This window comes from Miniopterus schreibersii (assembly GCF_964146895.1).
Source record: "Miniopterus schreibersii genome assembly, chromosome: 10".
NCBI classification, from domain to species: domain Eukaryota; kingdom Metazoa; phylum Chordata; class Mammalia; order Chiroptera; family Miniopteridae; genus Miniopterus; species Miniopterus schreibersii.
The window spans coordinates 40,707,516-40,725,361 of NC_138110.1; the positions used below are offsets into that span (position 1 = coordinate 40,707,516).

Consider the following 17,846-nt stretch of genomic DNA (forward strand, 5'->3'; position numbering starts at 1 on the left):
CAGAGACAAATTTGTTTTGTGTTTTAATCCCTTGATGTCATATCCTGACTGGATAAAACTGGACACTGGACATGAGATAAAACCTTTAAAAATATTATGTCATTATTAGTAGGCACCTGAATAATAGTGCTCCTGGAAAATTAATGCTCCTAGATATATTAAATGTATCTATATATATTTACCAATTTTATACCACTATCAGAACAAATGAGAAAATTGTTCCATTTCACTAGAATTATATACCTCACTATAAATAGGGCCCCTGCATTTTCAGTAGGGCTGACTTTTGACTATATTACAAAAATGACAATAACACCAGCGATGGCAGCTGGAGACGGACCAAGTTAACTCTGTTCCCCACGAAGAGCACAGCTCCCTCCTATCCCTGAGGTCAGTTTTAGCACATTTGTACTTTGAAAATTACTTTCTTTCAAAACTGAACTTTTGCCTTCATGGTATAAACTATATCACTTGGTTAACTTACCATAAATGGTTCATAATTGGCAATTATATTACTGCCTGAAGGAAGCAGCAGGTTATAATAACAGTATTACAACAACTAAAACGTCTTGAGTTCTCATTAAGTGCTAGATACCATTCTAAACAATTGACCTCCACTAACCTATTTAATCCTCAAAACAACTCTATCTGGTACATGCCATTATCTTCCATTTGACAGATGAGGACACTGCTCCCCACCTCCCACCCCCGTGGTTAAGTAATTTACATGTGGCCACCAGGCCCTCTGGTTTCAGAGTCCACACTTCTTGCCATCACACTAAAATAATCAGATTCAACTTCTGGGATCAGTACATATAATTACATTTTATGAAATGGTTATATTTTAAAGTAACATTTTCAACTACAAAGTTGGACTAATAAATTGTTATATTAATATCAACTAGTTCCCTAACATTTCTATGTCACAAGGAAGTGACTGAGGCCCAGAGAAGTTTGGCTACTTCCACAGAACCAACGAAAGTTAACTTTTCACACAGAAAGTCAAAAGTCCAATTTCTCAGGCTACTGAATATGACTTCATGTGATATTGAGTTATACTCCCAAGCCACTCAGGAAGCACAGGGAGTCATATTTAATATATCCAAGTCCAATAAATTTATTAAATTTTTAAATCTCCCATGTTGAAAAACATATTTCTTTTATATTTTTAACAGTGTTGATTGAATATTTATGGTAAATTCAGGGGTTAAAAAGAGCTCCTAGGATCTCTTTGGAATCTTAATTTGGGATTACTAGTTTCTGCTTTTGGCTTTCACTGCTATATAATTACGAGGGTCCCTTAAGCAATTGGCAAGACCTTTTCAAGGTACTATATTGGTTTGGGCTCTGCAAATATCACTCTCTTAAAGAAATCAAATAACTGCTTAATAAAAAGTTACCTCCCTCAAGGTTTGAATGGTGGTTGTGCTTAAAAACTGTTGTCAGCAGTAAAGAAATACTGTCTGTCAAGAATGTCTCTACCTCCCTATCCCTTATTTAAGATGTTTATTATTTTATTATATTTATTATTTTATTTATTATTTTATTTTACTTTATTTTATTTTACAGATCACCTACTGGTGGTTATAGTCTGTTCTTGAAAATGGCACTTCTGACAATGTTTCTTGTCTCACTGTAAACCTGTCAGCAAGGGTCCTGCAGGGGCTGTTTTTAGAGCTGATGGCTTCAGTGGGCCATCCCCATTCATTCAGTCAGCCGTAAGCAAAGCCTCCCAGAAGATGAACACTACAGCCAGCAGCAACCCTGGAATCTGCTTTATCTTTGCAAGAGCTCCCATCTAGAGAGTCTCCTTTAGTGACTGTTGGAAGAGCACATCAATTTCTTCAGACTTTGATGCCAGGTTATTATAGGTCTGGGTCCAGACAGTAGGAGCTTCTTATCTTGCTCATTCAGTATCTAGGAGAGTGTGGCACACAGCAGATACTTACTGATGTGTTGATTGAGTGAATTATTAGGGTGTGGCTAGGCTAGAGGTGTAACGTGGATTCTGGACTCAGGCTGAGAGTGAATACCAATTTCCTTACTGACTAGCTGGGTGCCCTGAGACAGGTAACTCAACCTCTCTGAACCTAAGTTTTCCTATCTGTAAAACAGAGGAAATAAAGCCTGGCATGGCAAGTACTCAATAATGTTAGCTATTATTAAAGGGAAAAATAAGTGCAGATAGTAAGTGGTCCATCAGTGATACCTAAAAAGTTGTTTGTAGGCACAAACCACGACACAGATCAACCTCATCCCTGGCTTTACCTTCCAACACATGACCCTGTTCTCTGCCTCAAAGGCCATAGACAAGAACTACAGAAGTTGAGAGAGGCTGTGCCTTTGGAGTGGCAGAATAGTAAAAAGACAGAAAAGGCAGCTTTGGCCAGGTGGCTCAATTGGTTGGAGCATTGTCCTGTACACCAAAAAGGTTGCAGGTTCGATTCCCGGACAGGGCAGATACCTAGGCTATAGGTTCAATCCCCAGTCAGGGCGTGTACAGGAGGCAACCGATAGATGTTTCTCTCTCACATTGATGTTTCTCTCTCTTTCTCCCCCTTCCTCTCTAAAATCAATAAACATATCCTCAGGTGAGGATTTAAAAAAAAGACAGAACGGGCAGGACCAGCCTGGTGGAGCCAACCCCACGGTGGGGGTAGATGCTCTTCACGGATGATTACTTCAAAGACCAAGAATGCTGCACTCCACCCCCAAACTGCCTGATTATTTTCACTCTGATTCGCCAGCCGAAGCTCCAAGCATCCTCGCCATATATTGCCAGCAGGAAGGCTGGGCTCTGCTACCACTCTGGGCTTCCTCTCCTGGAGCTCCACCCCTTCTTCCCACCATGGGGAGCCCTGTGTGTCAGATTTGCCACCCTGAGAGATTACCCACATGCTGGGTTGACCCAAGGCAAAACATACTTTTTCTATCACAAAACTTAAATGTCTATTTTCCCAACTGAAAACTAATACTCAGGGGCCATTTAACTTACTTTGGTAGTAGTTGCATCAACTGTTCTGAAATAATTTCTTTTTAATAATTTCACCTTCAGTGCTTTAATTAGTTAATTTATTTTAATCCTCACCTGAGGATATTTTTTCCCCATTGCTTTTCAGAGAGAGTAGAAGGGGGGGAGAGAGAGAGAAACATCGATGTGAGAGAGACACATCAGATTGGTTGCCTTCCGCAGTCGGGGATCAAGCCTGTAACCGAGGCACGTGCCCTTGGCTGGAATCGAACCCAGGACCCTTGAACCTGCAGGCCAGCGCTCTAACCACTGAGCCAAACTGGCTAGGGCTGAAATAATATTTTAATGAGAATAAGCATAAATCAGAAAATTTGACACCTAGTTATGATATAGCTTGAAAGCGATCATCTGCCAGCTTTCCCCATTCACACCATTATCAGTGGATGAGCCACATGGTGAAGGGGGGCATGGGAACAATCTCGAGAAACTGCATAGGAGACCACAGAAAAGAATCTATACTTAGCAATAATTAAACTTCAGATTAAGAATGTCAAGCATCCCCAAACTAATGAAAAGTCAAAAGTATAATTAGATTGTAAATTTGACATCCAGAGGAAGGGCAGCCCCAATTTCCAATCAGTGAAGGGGAAAAGGCCTCATTTTGTTTTCATTGCCCTTCAGAAAACATGAATCTTTCCATGTTAAATGTAGTCAGCCCTTACACATTTGTTTGCCTATCCCAATTAAGGACAAGAAATCTTAAAGAGACACTGGGAAGGGAGGGAGGTTAGGGGACTGGGTGAAAAGGTGATGGGATTAAGAAGTACTAATTGGTAGTTACAGAATCGTCTTGGGGATGTAAAGTACAGCATAGGGAATATAGTCAATAATATTGTAATAACTAAGTGTGGTGCCAGGTCGGTATTGGAAATATTGAGGGGATCACTTTGTAAAGTTTTTGATTGTTTAACCATTATTCTGTACACATGAAACTAATACAAAATAATACTGAACATAAACTGTAATTTCAAAAAAAATTTCTTTTTAAGCAAGGAGACTATTGAGTCCAGAAAGACAACAGGAAGTAGAAGTCTACTGCTTATTAGTGCATTTAAAAAGTATTACTGCCAAACAGTATTTCAGAAATTTTTATATAAAAAGCACAAAAATAAGCAGCTGAACACTGTGTTTTGATAGCACCAACCTCCTCCCTGTGTTAAATTATGACAGTGGCTTGGACCTCTGTGGTCCAGTGTGCTGGTGGTTGTTTTCAGCTGTCTCTTAGGCAACAAGTGCTGCTACATTGAAACTCAGCAATATTCCCAACTTTCAGAACCAAAAATGTGTTTTAGTAATGACACACCTAATTCTAGAGGAATCCGATTCCTTCATAAAATATGTGAATATTTATCCAAAACTATGAGATTTATGGTGCAGTACAGCTAATTGAAAATGAAATTGGAAGTAAATTAAAACCAACTACATGTTTTAATCAGTTTGGAAGACTTCAAGTATTGCAGCAACCGGGTAAGTAATTTTCTTTTGGAAAATATATAATGATGTCATTATTTTGGTACTTGTGACTCCAGGGATGAAGGAAATAGAAGAGACACATACTTGTTGAATGCAACAGATAGGTGGCACTATGGCTCACAGCAGATACGGAATTACATTCCAGAAGGCTGGGTTATGTCTAAGGTCTAAACATCAGAATTAGAAAGTCAGCCCGGCAGGGCGTGGCTCAGCGGTTGAGCGTCGACCTCGGATCCAGGCGATCGGGGTTCGATTCCAGGTCAGGGCACATGCTGGGGTGGCGGGCTCGATCCCCAGTTGGGGGCGGGCAGGAGGCAGCCGAACAATGACTCTCTCATCACTGATGTTTCTATCTCTCTCTCCCTCTCCCTTCCTCTCTCTGAAATCAATAAAGATATACTTAAAATTAAAAAAAGAATTTGCAAGACTTGTCATTGACATTTATCATTTAGGAAAATCAAGGTCTAGGGAAACACTACCTTTCTGAAACATAATGAATTAAATAGCTAGGGGACATTAATCACAAACCCAAGGAAATTTTTTGGTTGTTTACCTATGGCAAACTGTCAAAATAATTTCACTTGGTAAAGGTGGCTTTCCCTTTTGGATAGAAAGGCACTCTGCCCTTGGCTTCAGAGGCTTGTGTCCAATTTCTTGTCTCCACCCCTTCCTTCCTGGCTACTGCACCAACTTCGGGTTACTTGGCTGTTTAGTTTTCTGAGATTCTCTTCTAGTCTACACCAGAGGTTATCACATCTGGTGTCCTAGGTCTTTCCAAACATTACAGGGAAATTGGCAAAGCTTGTCTTTAGGTGCCTACTACCATCCTTCTCATTGCCAGTTCCTATTTCTTCTAGACTCAGTTTCCACATCTAAAATGTAGGAGTTAAAATACCTACCTCATAGGGTTGTTGAGAGGATTGGTTGAAAGAGTGTTTGTAGAGGGCACTTAAGTAGGTACTAAACTATTACAGTCCCCTCTACTCCCCATCTCAACAAATAGATGAATGTAAACTATATGGCAATAGTTGGTAAGCAAAACTCTTAGAGAAAATTTAATTTTTTTAAATATTTTTTTTTTTTTTTATTGATTTCAGAGACTGGAAGGGAGAGGGAGAGAGAGAAACATCAATGGTGAGAGAGAGTCATTGATTGGCTGACTCCTTCCTGCACACCCCCTGCTGGGGATCCAGCCTGCAATCCAGGCATATGCCCTGACCTGACTGCGAATCAAACCGAGATCTCCTGGATCATTGGGCCAGAACGCTTAATTTTAAAAGAGGGTTTCAAAGTGACAAGTCTACCTAGGGATTCACCAGTTCCTGATCCCCCTCCCCCACTGGGGCAGCCAGTAAGTTGGGCCTCCTAGGCCCTGCCCAGACCACAGGGGGTAAACAATGAGCCTTCTCCAGAGGGTCTCAAGCTGATCCAGAATGCAGTATAAATCTCACAAAAAAATATGTTTAGAATGTTTAGGTGTTTTCTATTGCAGATTTGAAAGTACACTGAAAAGTATTCAAAGAGCAAAAAGTCATTTGCCCAGTCAAAAGCATAACAGGATCTTCAGGGTTTAGGAGTCCACATGGGAGTTGATGGAATGAGTGGCTGGTTTATCTTTCCAAGAGTTCAAAAACTCCTGGCTTCAGGGACCAGCAATGAGAAGACTAACCACTGGCTAAAAGAGGGTAACTGAGCCCCAGAGTAACTTTCAGTCATGTGTACTCTTTCCTTTCTGGAAGGCTCCTTTAATCAGTGCTAGCTGAGGAAACTGTGTGTTTCCTAAAATGTAAATGGGAGAAGTGAAACAGATGGAGAGTGAGGGGGAACACACACTGCGTTTTGAAATTCTCTAGCCAGAGAGTTGTATCATATCTTTTGTTTTTCATCTCCCGGGAGCCACTCGTTACCCGGTGTTCAGTCTCCCCCACTCTTTACCCCCTCTCCCCCGGCCACCCCCATCCTTTCCGGGGTCTCCTAATGTGGAGACGTAACGCCTCCGCAGGGGAGGTAACAGATCGCTATGGGGTGTTTAGCAAGAACTGTCTTTCAGAGAAACTTCGAACCAAAAGTTACTTTTGGAGCGTGTGGGGCTCACGGGGCGCCTCCCGCAGACGGCAACCCCGGCAAGTCAAAGCTTTCGCGTGGCGCGGCCACTCGGTCGGACGGCGTTTCGCACCCGCCCCTGGCACCAGTCGGGCCCACGCCGGGGCAGAGACGTGTGATCCCAGCACGGAACCAGGAACCCGCGTCCTGTGCATACAACCACGCCGGCCTGGCCCCAAACGATTCTCTTTGATGGCTCCGCTGTAATTATTTATCTCACATAGAAATCAGGGTCCTGCCTACAAATCTTTCTACTAAACTGAAGGCTGCCCTGCAAAGCCCTCCCCCCCGTGATTCCGTTTAAAGGTCCATCACATCTGACACTTCCCTAAACCGGCCTGCAGGGGACACCGCCCAGGGGACGATGAACGGGTGGTTTGGTCACCCCTGAACACACGTGGGCACACCAACTCCACAAGTGGGCACATGGAGGGACGCGGGACCGAGGGCAGTGATTTTCCAATCAGCGGGTCCGATGGGGAAAGATGCCAAACGTACTTCCCGAGCCAGCTGAACTCCGCGGGCACCTAATCACTGCCAGATGTGGGGAGGGCGCACCGAGCACATCCCCGAGTCACGGAGAAAACACCCGGCCCGCCGCACAGCGACTTCGAGGATGGAGAGACGGCAGCTCCGGGAGGAAAACGGGCGCCGGAGAGTGGGAAGCTCCGCAGAGCGGAAAGCAGGCTCCAGGCAGTGATGATGCTCCCACTCTCCTCGGCATCTTTTTTCAATTAAAAAGTTGGAAACTGGAATCCATAAACAACGACTTAGGGCTTCAAACTAATTCGCAGAGACACGATGGGAAGGGGAGTACTTGAACGCTTCCAAATCCCAACCCCGGAGGCCGAAACGCCCCAAGTGTGCACCCACGAAACCGGCGCTCGCTCCTCCCCGCCCCCCCCCACCCCGAGAAAGTTCGCACAGGGACGCACCTTCACCCCTTCCTGCGCGCCCCGAAGCCCGCCCGGCCTCTTCGCCGCCACCGCCCTACCTTTCATGGTGACGGAGGGGACGCACTGCCAGCTTGGGAGCTCCGCGCCGCCAGGGAAGTTCGCGCTGAGCAGCGGTCACTGCGCGCCCATGGCAGCCGCGCCGCGCGTCCGCCGCCTGCGCCCCAGCCCTCCCTCTCCGCCGCCCGCGCTCCCTGCTCCGCGCTCTGTGCCGCGGGGCTGCCGCGCGCGCCGCTCACCCGGGGCGGGAGGCGCCGCGCCCGCCAGCGCCCCTCCCCCTGGCCCGCCGGGGCGCGCCGGCCGCCGCGCCCGCGCCCCTCTCGCGCCCTCCTGCGCCCGCCCCGCCCTCGTCCCGGCGGCCGTCCCTGCCCCGTCACTTGCTCGCAGCGCCTTTCCTCGCCCTCGCTCTCCGCAGCTCTTTTCCCTTTGCACCAGCGGCGGAACGAAGGCTCCTGGGCGGTCTAGTGTTCCCCCTGGGTGTGCGCGTCGGTGCTGCTTCTGAGCTTATTTCTAGACCCCGAGCTACCTAGAGGGTGCAGGGAGAGAGCTGGGGAGCAGCACTGGCGCGGGGGTGGCAGGGGGTGGTTGTCCCTTCCCCAAAAGGCTCTGGGGCATAGAGGGTTAAACTGGGGAGGAACGTCCTCCGGGGTTCAAAGTTTGCGAGTGCGCTTTGCCCCCAGAAAACGGGGCAGCTAGGGAGCGTGCTCACTGTCACCCAGGGAGAGCGGCCGCTCAATCCGAAGTCTCCATTAAACGCTGTGCCTGCAAAACTTCGAGCAGAATTACAACTTTGGGACCTTCCAGGAGAGAGGCAGAGACCAAAAATGCACCACACTCCCCTTGGTTGAAAAATTCACCCTGACACCCACTGTGTGATCACGTCGACCCTGTTTTACTATGAAAGGGGGACGGGCTTCATACTAAATTCCTTTCCTTGTGGCCCACCACGTTGCCCCACTGTGTTACCTTCCCTTTTAGAAACCCCCTATGCAGACACATTGCTTTAAAACATAAACTAAGTGGGGAGTGGAGCTGTGAGGAGCGACGTGCAGAGGCACTTTCTTCAACAACTATGAAATAAATGAAAGATTACCACGTACTACTAAGCTCATCAAAAGCACTACAATTCTGACTTTGCAATGGGTACAGTTTTACAGGTTTCCTCTCCTGAGGACTTGGTAATGCAGTGTAACCAACCCATTGATTCATTTCTAAACAGAGAACTCTTTGCTCTAGTAAAAGGCAGTGCCCAGAAATGAATACAACTAAAATATTTCACAGACTGTCCATTCCAGAAGCTCTCTTTTTTAAACATTGAGGGAAAACTTGTACATGACTGGCAAAGAAAAATACAAAAACTGGCACTTTTTTTTCTTTCACTTTAGCAATTGATGAAACTACAGAGTCCCTAAAGGTTATTCTGGGGACTTGCTCCAGCTTTGACCAAGATACCTGCTTTGCCTTGCAGAATTCCTGAAGGGAGCCCAGGATATGGATTCTCAGCCCAGAGCTTACTAACCAATATTGGGATGGAATAGGTCCATCAGCTTCCTTTCTCCGAAGAGGATACACAAATGGCCAATAAGCATATAGAAAATGCTCAACATCACTAATCATTAGAGAAATGCAAATCGAAACTACAATGAGATACCACTTCACACCCACTAGAATGACTATTAAAAAAAATTGGAAAACTTTGGTCAGGTTGGATTCCCGGTCAGGGCACATGCTGTGGTTGCAGCTCCATCCCCAGTAGGGGGCGTGCAGAGGCAGCCAATCAGTGATTCTCATTGATGTTTCTGTCTCTCTCTCCCTCTCCCTTCCTCTCTCTGAAATCAATAAAAATATATTTTTTTAATAAAAAATTTTAAAAAATTTAAACCACAGAAAATAACAAGCGTTGGCGAAGATGTGAAGAAATTAGAACCTTTGTGCATTGCTGGTTAGAAATGCAAAATGATGCAGCCACTATGGAAAACAGTAGGGTGGTTTCTCCAAAAATTAAACATAGGCTTACCATAGGATCCAGCAATACTGCTTCTGGATATATGCCCAAAATAATCAAAACAGGGACTTGAATAGATGTTTGTATACCCATGTTCATAGCATCATTATTCACAATAGCTAAAAGGTGAAAACAACCAAGGGTCCATCCATGGATGGTTGAATAAACAAAATATTATATATACTAACAATGCAATATTGTTTAGCCTTAAAAAAGGAATTCTGACACATGCTACAACATAGAGAGACCTTGAAGGCATTATTCGTAGTGAAATAAGCCAATCACAAAAAGACCAATACTGTATGATTCCACTTATTTGAGTTACCTAGAGTAGTCAAATTTGTAAAGATAGACAGTACAGTGATGGTTGCCAGGGGCTGAGGCGAGGAGAGAATGGGGAGTGAGTGTTTAATGGGTACCGAATTTCATGTTTGCAAGATGAGGAGAGTTCTGGATGGCAGTGGTGTTTGCACAATAAATGTGAAGGTACTTAATGCCACTGAACTGGACACGTAAAAATAATTAGAATGGTGCCCAGCTGGTGTGGCTCAGCGGTTGAGCATCGACCTATGATCCAGGAGACTGAGGTTCAATTCCTGCTCAGGGTACATGCCCGGTTGTGACCTCCATCCCTAGTGGGGGGGGGGACTGCAGGAGGCAGGGGATCAATGACTCTCTCATTATTGATGTTTCTCTCTCCCTCTCCCTTCCTCTCTCTGAAATGTACATCTTTTTAAAGATACATTTTAAAAAAAACACAAAAAACCCCCTAGGACTGAGGACCCAGAGCGCTCTCCCTCCTGGGACCACACCTGTGCCTTTCCCTCTCCCATTCCCTCCCCCTTCCCTCCTTTCCTTCCACCCCCATACGCCTGCCCTCAGGCACCTTAGCATTAGCATCCTCACTCTCAAGCTCCAAGGGCCCTTCCTTTGCCTTTATGACTTGTTACCTAAGCCCATGTCTTCTAGAAATTACTTACTCTACCTGTGTGATTAATAAAATAAATGTTCTCTTATAGTTTGGGACCTGGCTCTGAATTCTTTCCTAGCCAGAACCCAAGCACCGAGGTTGCTGAACCCAGGTCCGGTCTGATCCCCCCCCACCCCCCACTAACACCTGGTGCCGTTCCACCGCCTACAACAGAACAAGGAGGTCTGAGAGCCCTTTATATTAGAATCACTCATGGGTGTCTCCAGAACATGAAGATTGTTGGGCTTTGCCTCAGAGGTCTGAGTCAGAATCTTTCAGGGAGAGGCCAGGGATACTTCCTCAGCTGATTTTTTTGCTCACTGAACTTGGAAATTATCATAGGAGACTATGAGCTTCTTAAGAAAGGGGCCGTCTTTGTAAGCACAGCTCCTAGCAATTAACACTCAATGAAAGACTGAATAAATGGAAAGGGTTAACAATGGGAGGCAGTGCCTAAATGCAGAGCAGGGAATGCAAATGCATAGAACGCTCCCTCAGGCTAGCCATCCACAGGTGATGCCCACGCTCTGAAACCCAGACCTTTGGGTATGTCAGGAGAGTGAGCTTGTTTTTTGAGAAGGATATTGGCTTCTACAGCTTGGTCATCTGAGTCACTTCATATTCTCTTCCACACTTGACAAAGAATAAACCTGGTTTGCCAGAGTAGCCATTGCTGTTGAGCAAGTCCACTAAAATGTGATGATTCCATAACGAGACTAATGGTTTTGTAGTGGACACCAGGTGCTATGTCTCCATTCTCTGAGCTGTAATTATGCTTGAGATGTGCATGAAAAGTTTGTTTTTGGGGGGGATAAAGGTATAGCTTTTAGGTCTTTAAAAGCTTATAGGTCATGTTAATGTTTCTATTTCTTCAGTTTTTAAGCAAACTTTTTGAAAGAGGTCCCTGATTGAGAGCTGCTTTCCTTGTTTATCCAAAAAGTCAGTATTTTATTTAATAGTTAATATTTCATAATTCAGAGCATCAGTCTGAAATTTTTCCTCTAGCCCATGTGGGGGAGAAAAAATAAATTTCCCTCCTACCTTTCTAAGTTTTTCTGGCTGGACTAAAAATCAAATCGGTATGAGACAGATTAGCAGGAGAAAATGACCAAAATTTAATACATATGTACATGCAGGGGTTCCATAAGAACAGGAGACCTGACGACAAATTGGGCAGTTAAGGCTTAGTTGCCTTCTTGGGCTAAGAGGGGGTGGGGGGTGGAAATTGTGGTTTGGAATTTCAAAGGGCAGGAAGGCAAGTCACAAGGAGATAGAAGAGCAAATGTTTGGTAAATTAATGTTTTCTGGGACATCTTGAACAGTGGGACAGAGAGAACTTTAATCAAATGGGCCTTGCTAGGTTCCTCCCTGTCTATCACACACTACTTCATATTACTCTATAGTTATCTATGATGATAGCTCCCTTCTGGGAACAGGACCTCCTAAATTCCTTTTAGGCAGTTATGGGGAAGGTCAAAGTCTTTTCCTGAGTCTTTTCTTAAAAATAACCAGCTTAAACTAATCAATATCCCCAAAGGCCTATTTTGGGGTGCCAAACTCTGCTTTCCCTTCACCCACTACAAGGCCATCAGCCTCAGGACTATTTCTAGAGCCTCTTCTTAAGTTCAGTGAAAAGGCAAGGGCCAAGAAAAATGTCAATGTGGCCCGTGGGTCTCAGCTTGGGGACCTGGGCAAGTCGATGGGTAAGCCAAAATTTTGTGATCATAACCTGGGAAGATGACCAGTCATTCTGTTCCAACTCCAAAATGTCCACAACTGTCTTCCTGTTGGGCTTCAGATGTATTACATCTGAACATTTCACACTAGTGACCTGTATTAAAAATGTTGTTATACTTTATTTTTGCCCTCAATGTGTGTCTCTTGCAGTAACACAGATGAGAGAGATTTACTTTGGTGTAAGATAGAGGAACTGTTTTATCTGTCCATCTTTCACTTGGTCTTTTTCATTCATGTGTTCTGATGGAAATGAAGTGTGTGGATGTGAGCAAAGCCACAGTCTGGTGATCAGTAGAATTTGACTCTGTTACTAGGTACCTGTCTGATTTAGGGCCAGCCTCTAACATCACTAGACCTAAGTATTCTCGCTGTAAAATGAAAGGTTTTTAGACTAGATCATTTCCAAGGTCTTTTTCAGCTCAAAAGCTCTAATAGGAAATGCATGTAAATACTATCTGAGTAGAGAATAAACACATAGAAAATGTGAATGTTGGAAATTCAGACGTATTTTGGATAGAGATACACACACATATTATATCTCTATCCAAAATATATCTGAATTCTCAACTTTCACAGTGATCAGCTACCAATATACATGTATGTATATAAATATATATACAAATCAGTAATCAGCTACAAATATATTTTTTTGTATATTATACATATATTTTATGTATGTATTTGTAGCTGATCACTGTGAAAGCTGGAAATTCAGACATATATATTTATTTGTGGCTGATCACTTTTAAAAATATTGGACTACCTCAGAGGTATCTCTCTGTCCATGTTTCACGCTGGTATTCCTGGTACAAAGTAAGCATTCAGTAAATGTTTGTTGAATGAATAAATGAACGAATATTCAAATGCAATTGAAACTGATCCGAAAGGTAGAGGAGCTGTTTTATCTGTCCATCAATTCTCACCTACCTTTAAAATGAGCCTCTTTATAGTAATAACAATAGCCATAGCCAACATTTATTGTTTTCTATGGTCTAGACGCTATGCTTAGCCTTTGATACCATTATCTTATTTTTCAGGTTCAGAAAATACTTGAGACTTCAGAAAAATCACATAACTTTGAGTATCAATTTCTCACCTGAGGAATCAGGGCAAAAATATCTATCTCACAATATTTTGGGAGAGGTTAGATATAATAGTTTAAAATATCTCACGCATCACCTGTCCCTCAGTAAATTGCACTAATTTTCCTCCTCATTAGTTAATTTATTATCTTGCATTTTGCTTTGTAAAGTAAAATAGAAGACAAAATTGAACATAGATAAAATAATTTTTTCAATTATTTTATATGATATAACAATTTGGCTGGGTAAGGAAGAGTAGTAAAATTAATTTAAGGAGACGGTTTTATTTTTAAAAGCAAAGAAGAACAAAAATCGTAGATATCCTAAAAAGAACTACTTTAAGGATAGATTAAAATGTTTGTAATTCACATGTACATTGTTACTAAGTATGGTGCTTGAACATAATTTGTTCTCTAAAGTAATTTAAACATTAACTTTATAAATGTTGTTTATACTACAATTTGATTAATAATGGTGAAAAGGTAAACTGCTGTTAAACTTTTGTCAAAATTGTTACAAATTCCAAATAAGTGGATCAAGATTGGTGAGGTTTCATGGTACAGTTTTATTTCTCTGTGGTATTATCTGTTGATATTATAGTCTTTCAAGACTGGCAGAATTTAATTTTACTCCCTACATCTTATAAATAACTAGCCATTTTCACTGGAGTTTTTGAGTCCTATAAATAACTTACACTACATTTTTATTCAGGGTTAAGATCCAGTAATTCTTTCCACTTTAGTTAGTTATATCTTTCTTTGAGGCAATACATTATTCTTGAGCTTAAATTTTTCTTTACCTTGAATGTGCTTTCTTAGCACATAAGAATAGTGTACATCAATATCCTAAAACATTTACTTATAAGTAAAGAGCACCAGGCTGGGTGGCTCAGCTGGTTGGAGCATCGTGCCATACACCAAAAAGGTTGTGGGTTCAATTTCCAGTCGGGGGCATATATAGGAGGCAACTAATCAATGTTTCTCTCCCTTCCTCTCTCTAAAATCAATAAACATATCATCAAATGAGGATTCAAAACTAAATAAATAAAATAAAGAGCACCAGAACTTCGAATACTTTATTAAATAAGATCTTTTATTTTCAAAGACTTTTGGATGAATTTAAAAGGTGTTCTTTTGTGGATTGCTCCTATGCTGTAGTGAATTCTCACATGGCCCATTAAGTTGATGGGCTCTATAAATTTTAAAAGTCGTGGATTTCCAATCACACACAATTAAAATATTTAGTATATCCCATATAATGAAAGCTAAAGCACAGGAAAAGTTCCACAACTTTTAAAGCCCAAGACAATCAAGACTAAGTTTCCACCCGGCCGGGCGTGGCTTCAGTGGTTGAGTGTCAACCTGGGATCCAGGCGGTCAGGGTTCCATTCCCGGTCAGGGCACATGCCCAGGTTGCGGGCTCGATCAATGACTCTCTCATCATTGATGTTTCTGTCTCTCTCTCTCCCTCTCCTTTCCTCTCTCTGAAATCAATAAAGATATATTTAAAAAAAAAAAAGAGTATGTTTCCATTACGCTTACTGTTGAATGTATTCAAAACAAGCACGTCTGAAACTGAATATGATTTTCTAATAATTGCTGTTTGGCTGAATGAAAAACTTGAGACTGAATTATATAACTAAATTCTATTTAATCTCTTCTATGAAGAAAGTATGGCTAATGAAGACTTTACAAAATATTAGAATCCTATATTTTAATGTGCTGTAAGGAAATGCCCACAAGTGAGAAACCAAGGTCTTGGGCCCAGCACAGATCATGTAGCTCTGCTGGGACCTAACAAGTCCCTCAAGAACATTGTATATGCTCTGGGCAGCCCATTTCCCTATACATTTTTTTCCTAGCAGCTACTTCTGACCTTTTTCTCAAGGACCCAGCTTGACACCCACCCTCTTCCCCTCAGCAGATGACCTTATCTCCTCTTCTACAGAAAAACAGAGGTTATCTGGCAGGAATCCCTCCAAGTTCCTGCACGCTCGCCTGTTCCTGTGCCCTGCGGCTTATCTGTCTCAGCACCTGGCCTCCCCACTTCCCCTGGCTGGGGAAGGGCGAGCTATCTTATCTGCGGGTCAGGGCTACCCTCCCACCTGTTCTCAAGCCCCACCTCTCCCCACTGTCACCCCGCCCCCATCTATTATGATTGCTTCTCTCGCTCTCCTCTCTCTCTCTTTGTGGATTCCTCTTTTACTTCCTAGCTCTTCATCAGAGCCAAGCTCCTGAGTCCTCTGCACTTGCAGTGTCTAGGACCTGTTTCCTCTTTAAGCATCAGCTACAGGTCTGGGGCCATAAAGTGGCGCTGGCCCTGCTATGACAAAGGTCATTCCAGCCATTCAAAGTGCTAAATCCAATGGGTACTTTGCACTCCTTGATTTCATCTCACTTCTCTCCTGTAGATCACTCAACTTCTTCAACCTCTCTCCTCCCCCCGATAGGTGTCATCAGGTTCCCCACTAACTCCACCGCTCTTTACTCTTGGCCTTCATTTAGACTCCTCGCACTCATCTGCCTTGTTTCAAAATAATGATGCTCCTAAGGATTCTGCCACCAATTCTGCTTCCGAGGCTTTAACAACCTGTCTGGTTCTGATGGCCTCCGTTTTCTACCTGTGCTTTTTTAAGCTCAAGACACAAACATCCAATTGCTTAATAGACATTTCAAAACCTTTCCCTTTCATGTAGAATTTCAAATGGACTGGCATGAAGTTCATAGCAGTCGCTTATGATTTTTTAAAATCTCATCTCTGAATTTATATCTCTTCCTGTTCCTGGTATTATTTGTACCTTCCACCTGCTAGAAGTTTGCCTATTTCAGAGAAATAGCTTTGGCGTTGCTCATCTATGTCTTTTTATTTTGTTTTCTTTCTCTGTTCTGCTCTTACTTTTATTATTTTCTTCTTTCCTTTCTTTGATTTAACTCTGTTGTTTTTCCATCCTTGTGAGTTGAATACTAACTGATCTGTAATTTTCTTATTTTTTGCCATTGATGAAGTTAAGGATGGTGGTAGATATTTGCTATTCTTTGGGGGGCGCCTAGTACCCACTATATTTATGTATTTCCTACTACATTGGGATAATTTCGCACCACACGAGTGTTGAAGGAAGGGCAAAGGCTTCTTCCCACTATAGAAGCAAAAGGCCACATGTTTGCTGTCTCCACTTATCAAGGTATAGAATTTTAAGTTGCTATGTAGTATATTATCTCTCAACAATTTAGCTTCTGACATATATTGTTGCAGAAAAGAAGTTTGATATCAGTCTAATTGTTACTTCTCCGCCTTTGCTCTGCATTTTCTGAGAGGTTCTTAAGGTTTTCTCTTTGTCCTTGAGATACTGTGGTTTCAGTTATAGAGTGTTTAGGGACAAAATTATTTGTATTTATCTGCTTGGTACCAGCAGTGTACTTTCAAAGTAAGAACTCATGTCTTTTGGAAAATTCTCTTTTGGAAAATTCTCAGCCATTTACCTCTTTGAATATTGCTTTCTGTCAAATTCTATCAAATTTGTTCTTTTGGAATATCTACTCATTTATATTGAAGTCTCTATATCTGCATATTTCTAAGTGGTGTTTTTTTAAGTTTATTTATTTTTTAAATATGTCTTTATTGATTTCAGAGAGCGGGAGAGAGAGAGATAGAAACATCAATGATGAGAGAATCATCGACCCACCGCCTCCTGCACGCCCCCTACTGGGGATGCAGCCCGCAGCCCTTGCATGTGTCCCGACAGGGAATCCAAGCTCCTTCTCCCGGATTTTAGGTTGATTCTCAACCGTTGAGCAACACCGGCCGGACTCTAAGTGTTTTTTCATATTATTTATATTTTTGTCTCTCTGCATTGGATTCTGGGTGAATTCCTCACTACTATCTTTAGTTTCTTGTGTCCATCTAGAGTTTGCCTCTTCTAGTGAATTTTACAAATTTTAATGAATACATTGTTCAGTTTCAAGATTTCTAATTTTCTTCTTCATATTTACCCATTTTCATTTCTCTCTGTTTTTGTTATAATAGCTCATACTGTTAGTATAGCTCTGATTCCTTCATTTAGTTTTGTGAACATCCTAAGATCCTTAGTTTAAGATGCTTTTAAAAAGACGATCCCATTCATTTAATTTCATCTGGAATGAATTCTTGTTCTGAGAGGTGATCTTATTTGTTGCCTGTGTAGATTCTTCACTTCCCAGAATAGAATCACATGCTCACACCTTTACTCTGGCCTCATGGTATGTGGAGTGTACCTCTTTGCCTCTAACTGGCCATTGTTTGCATACATTTGTTTTCCCAACTAGGCTGTAACCTCCTTAGAGCAGATAACATTTTATTTTTCTTTATCTAACACCAAATGTGACATAGAGTATGCACCCGAAGAATGCTTGTTGATTTTTTTAAAATTAAATGCAGGTAAATCCTTTTTATATTAGGTCTTCTGTTTTCTCATTGATAAATAAAGGAGTCAGACTGGATGACCTGTGAGAGTTCT

General features: G+C 42.4%; 1 protein-coding gene across 2 annotated transcripts in view; it reads right to left on the bottom strand.

The window, feature by feature from the left end:
* Window positions 1–7,784, bottom strand: part of COLEC12 (collectin subfamily member 12) — a 170,110-nt gene extending 162,326 nt beyond the window's left edge. The window contains exon 1 of one of the 2 annotated variants that reach the window (XM_081150065.1): window positions 7,602–7,784. In XM_081150065.1, coding sequence (XP_081006191.1) covers window positions 7,602–7,608 — 7 coding nt within the window. In that variant the 5' untranslated portion in view covers window positions 7,609–7,784. The remainder of the gene's footprint in view (window positions 1–7,601) is intronic. The other variant, XM_081150066.1, reaches the window with a different exon arrangement.
* Between the last annotated feature and the right edge of the window lie 10,062 nt (window positions 7,785–17,846).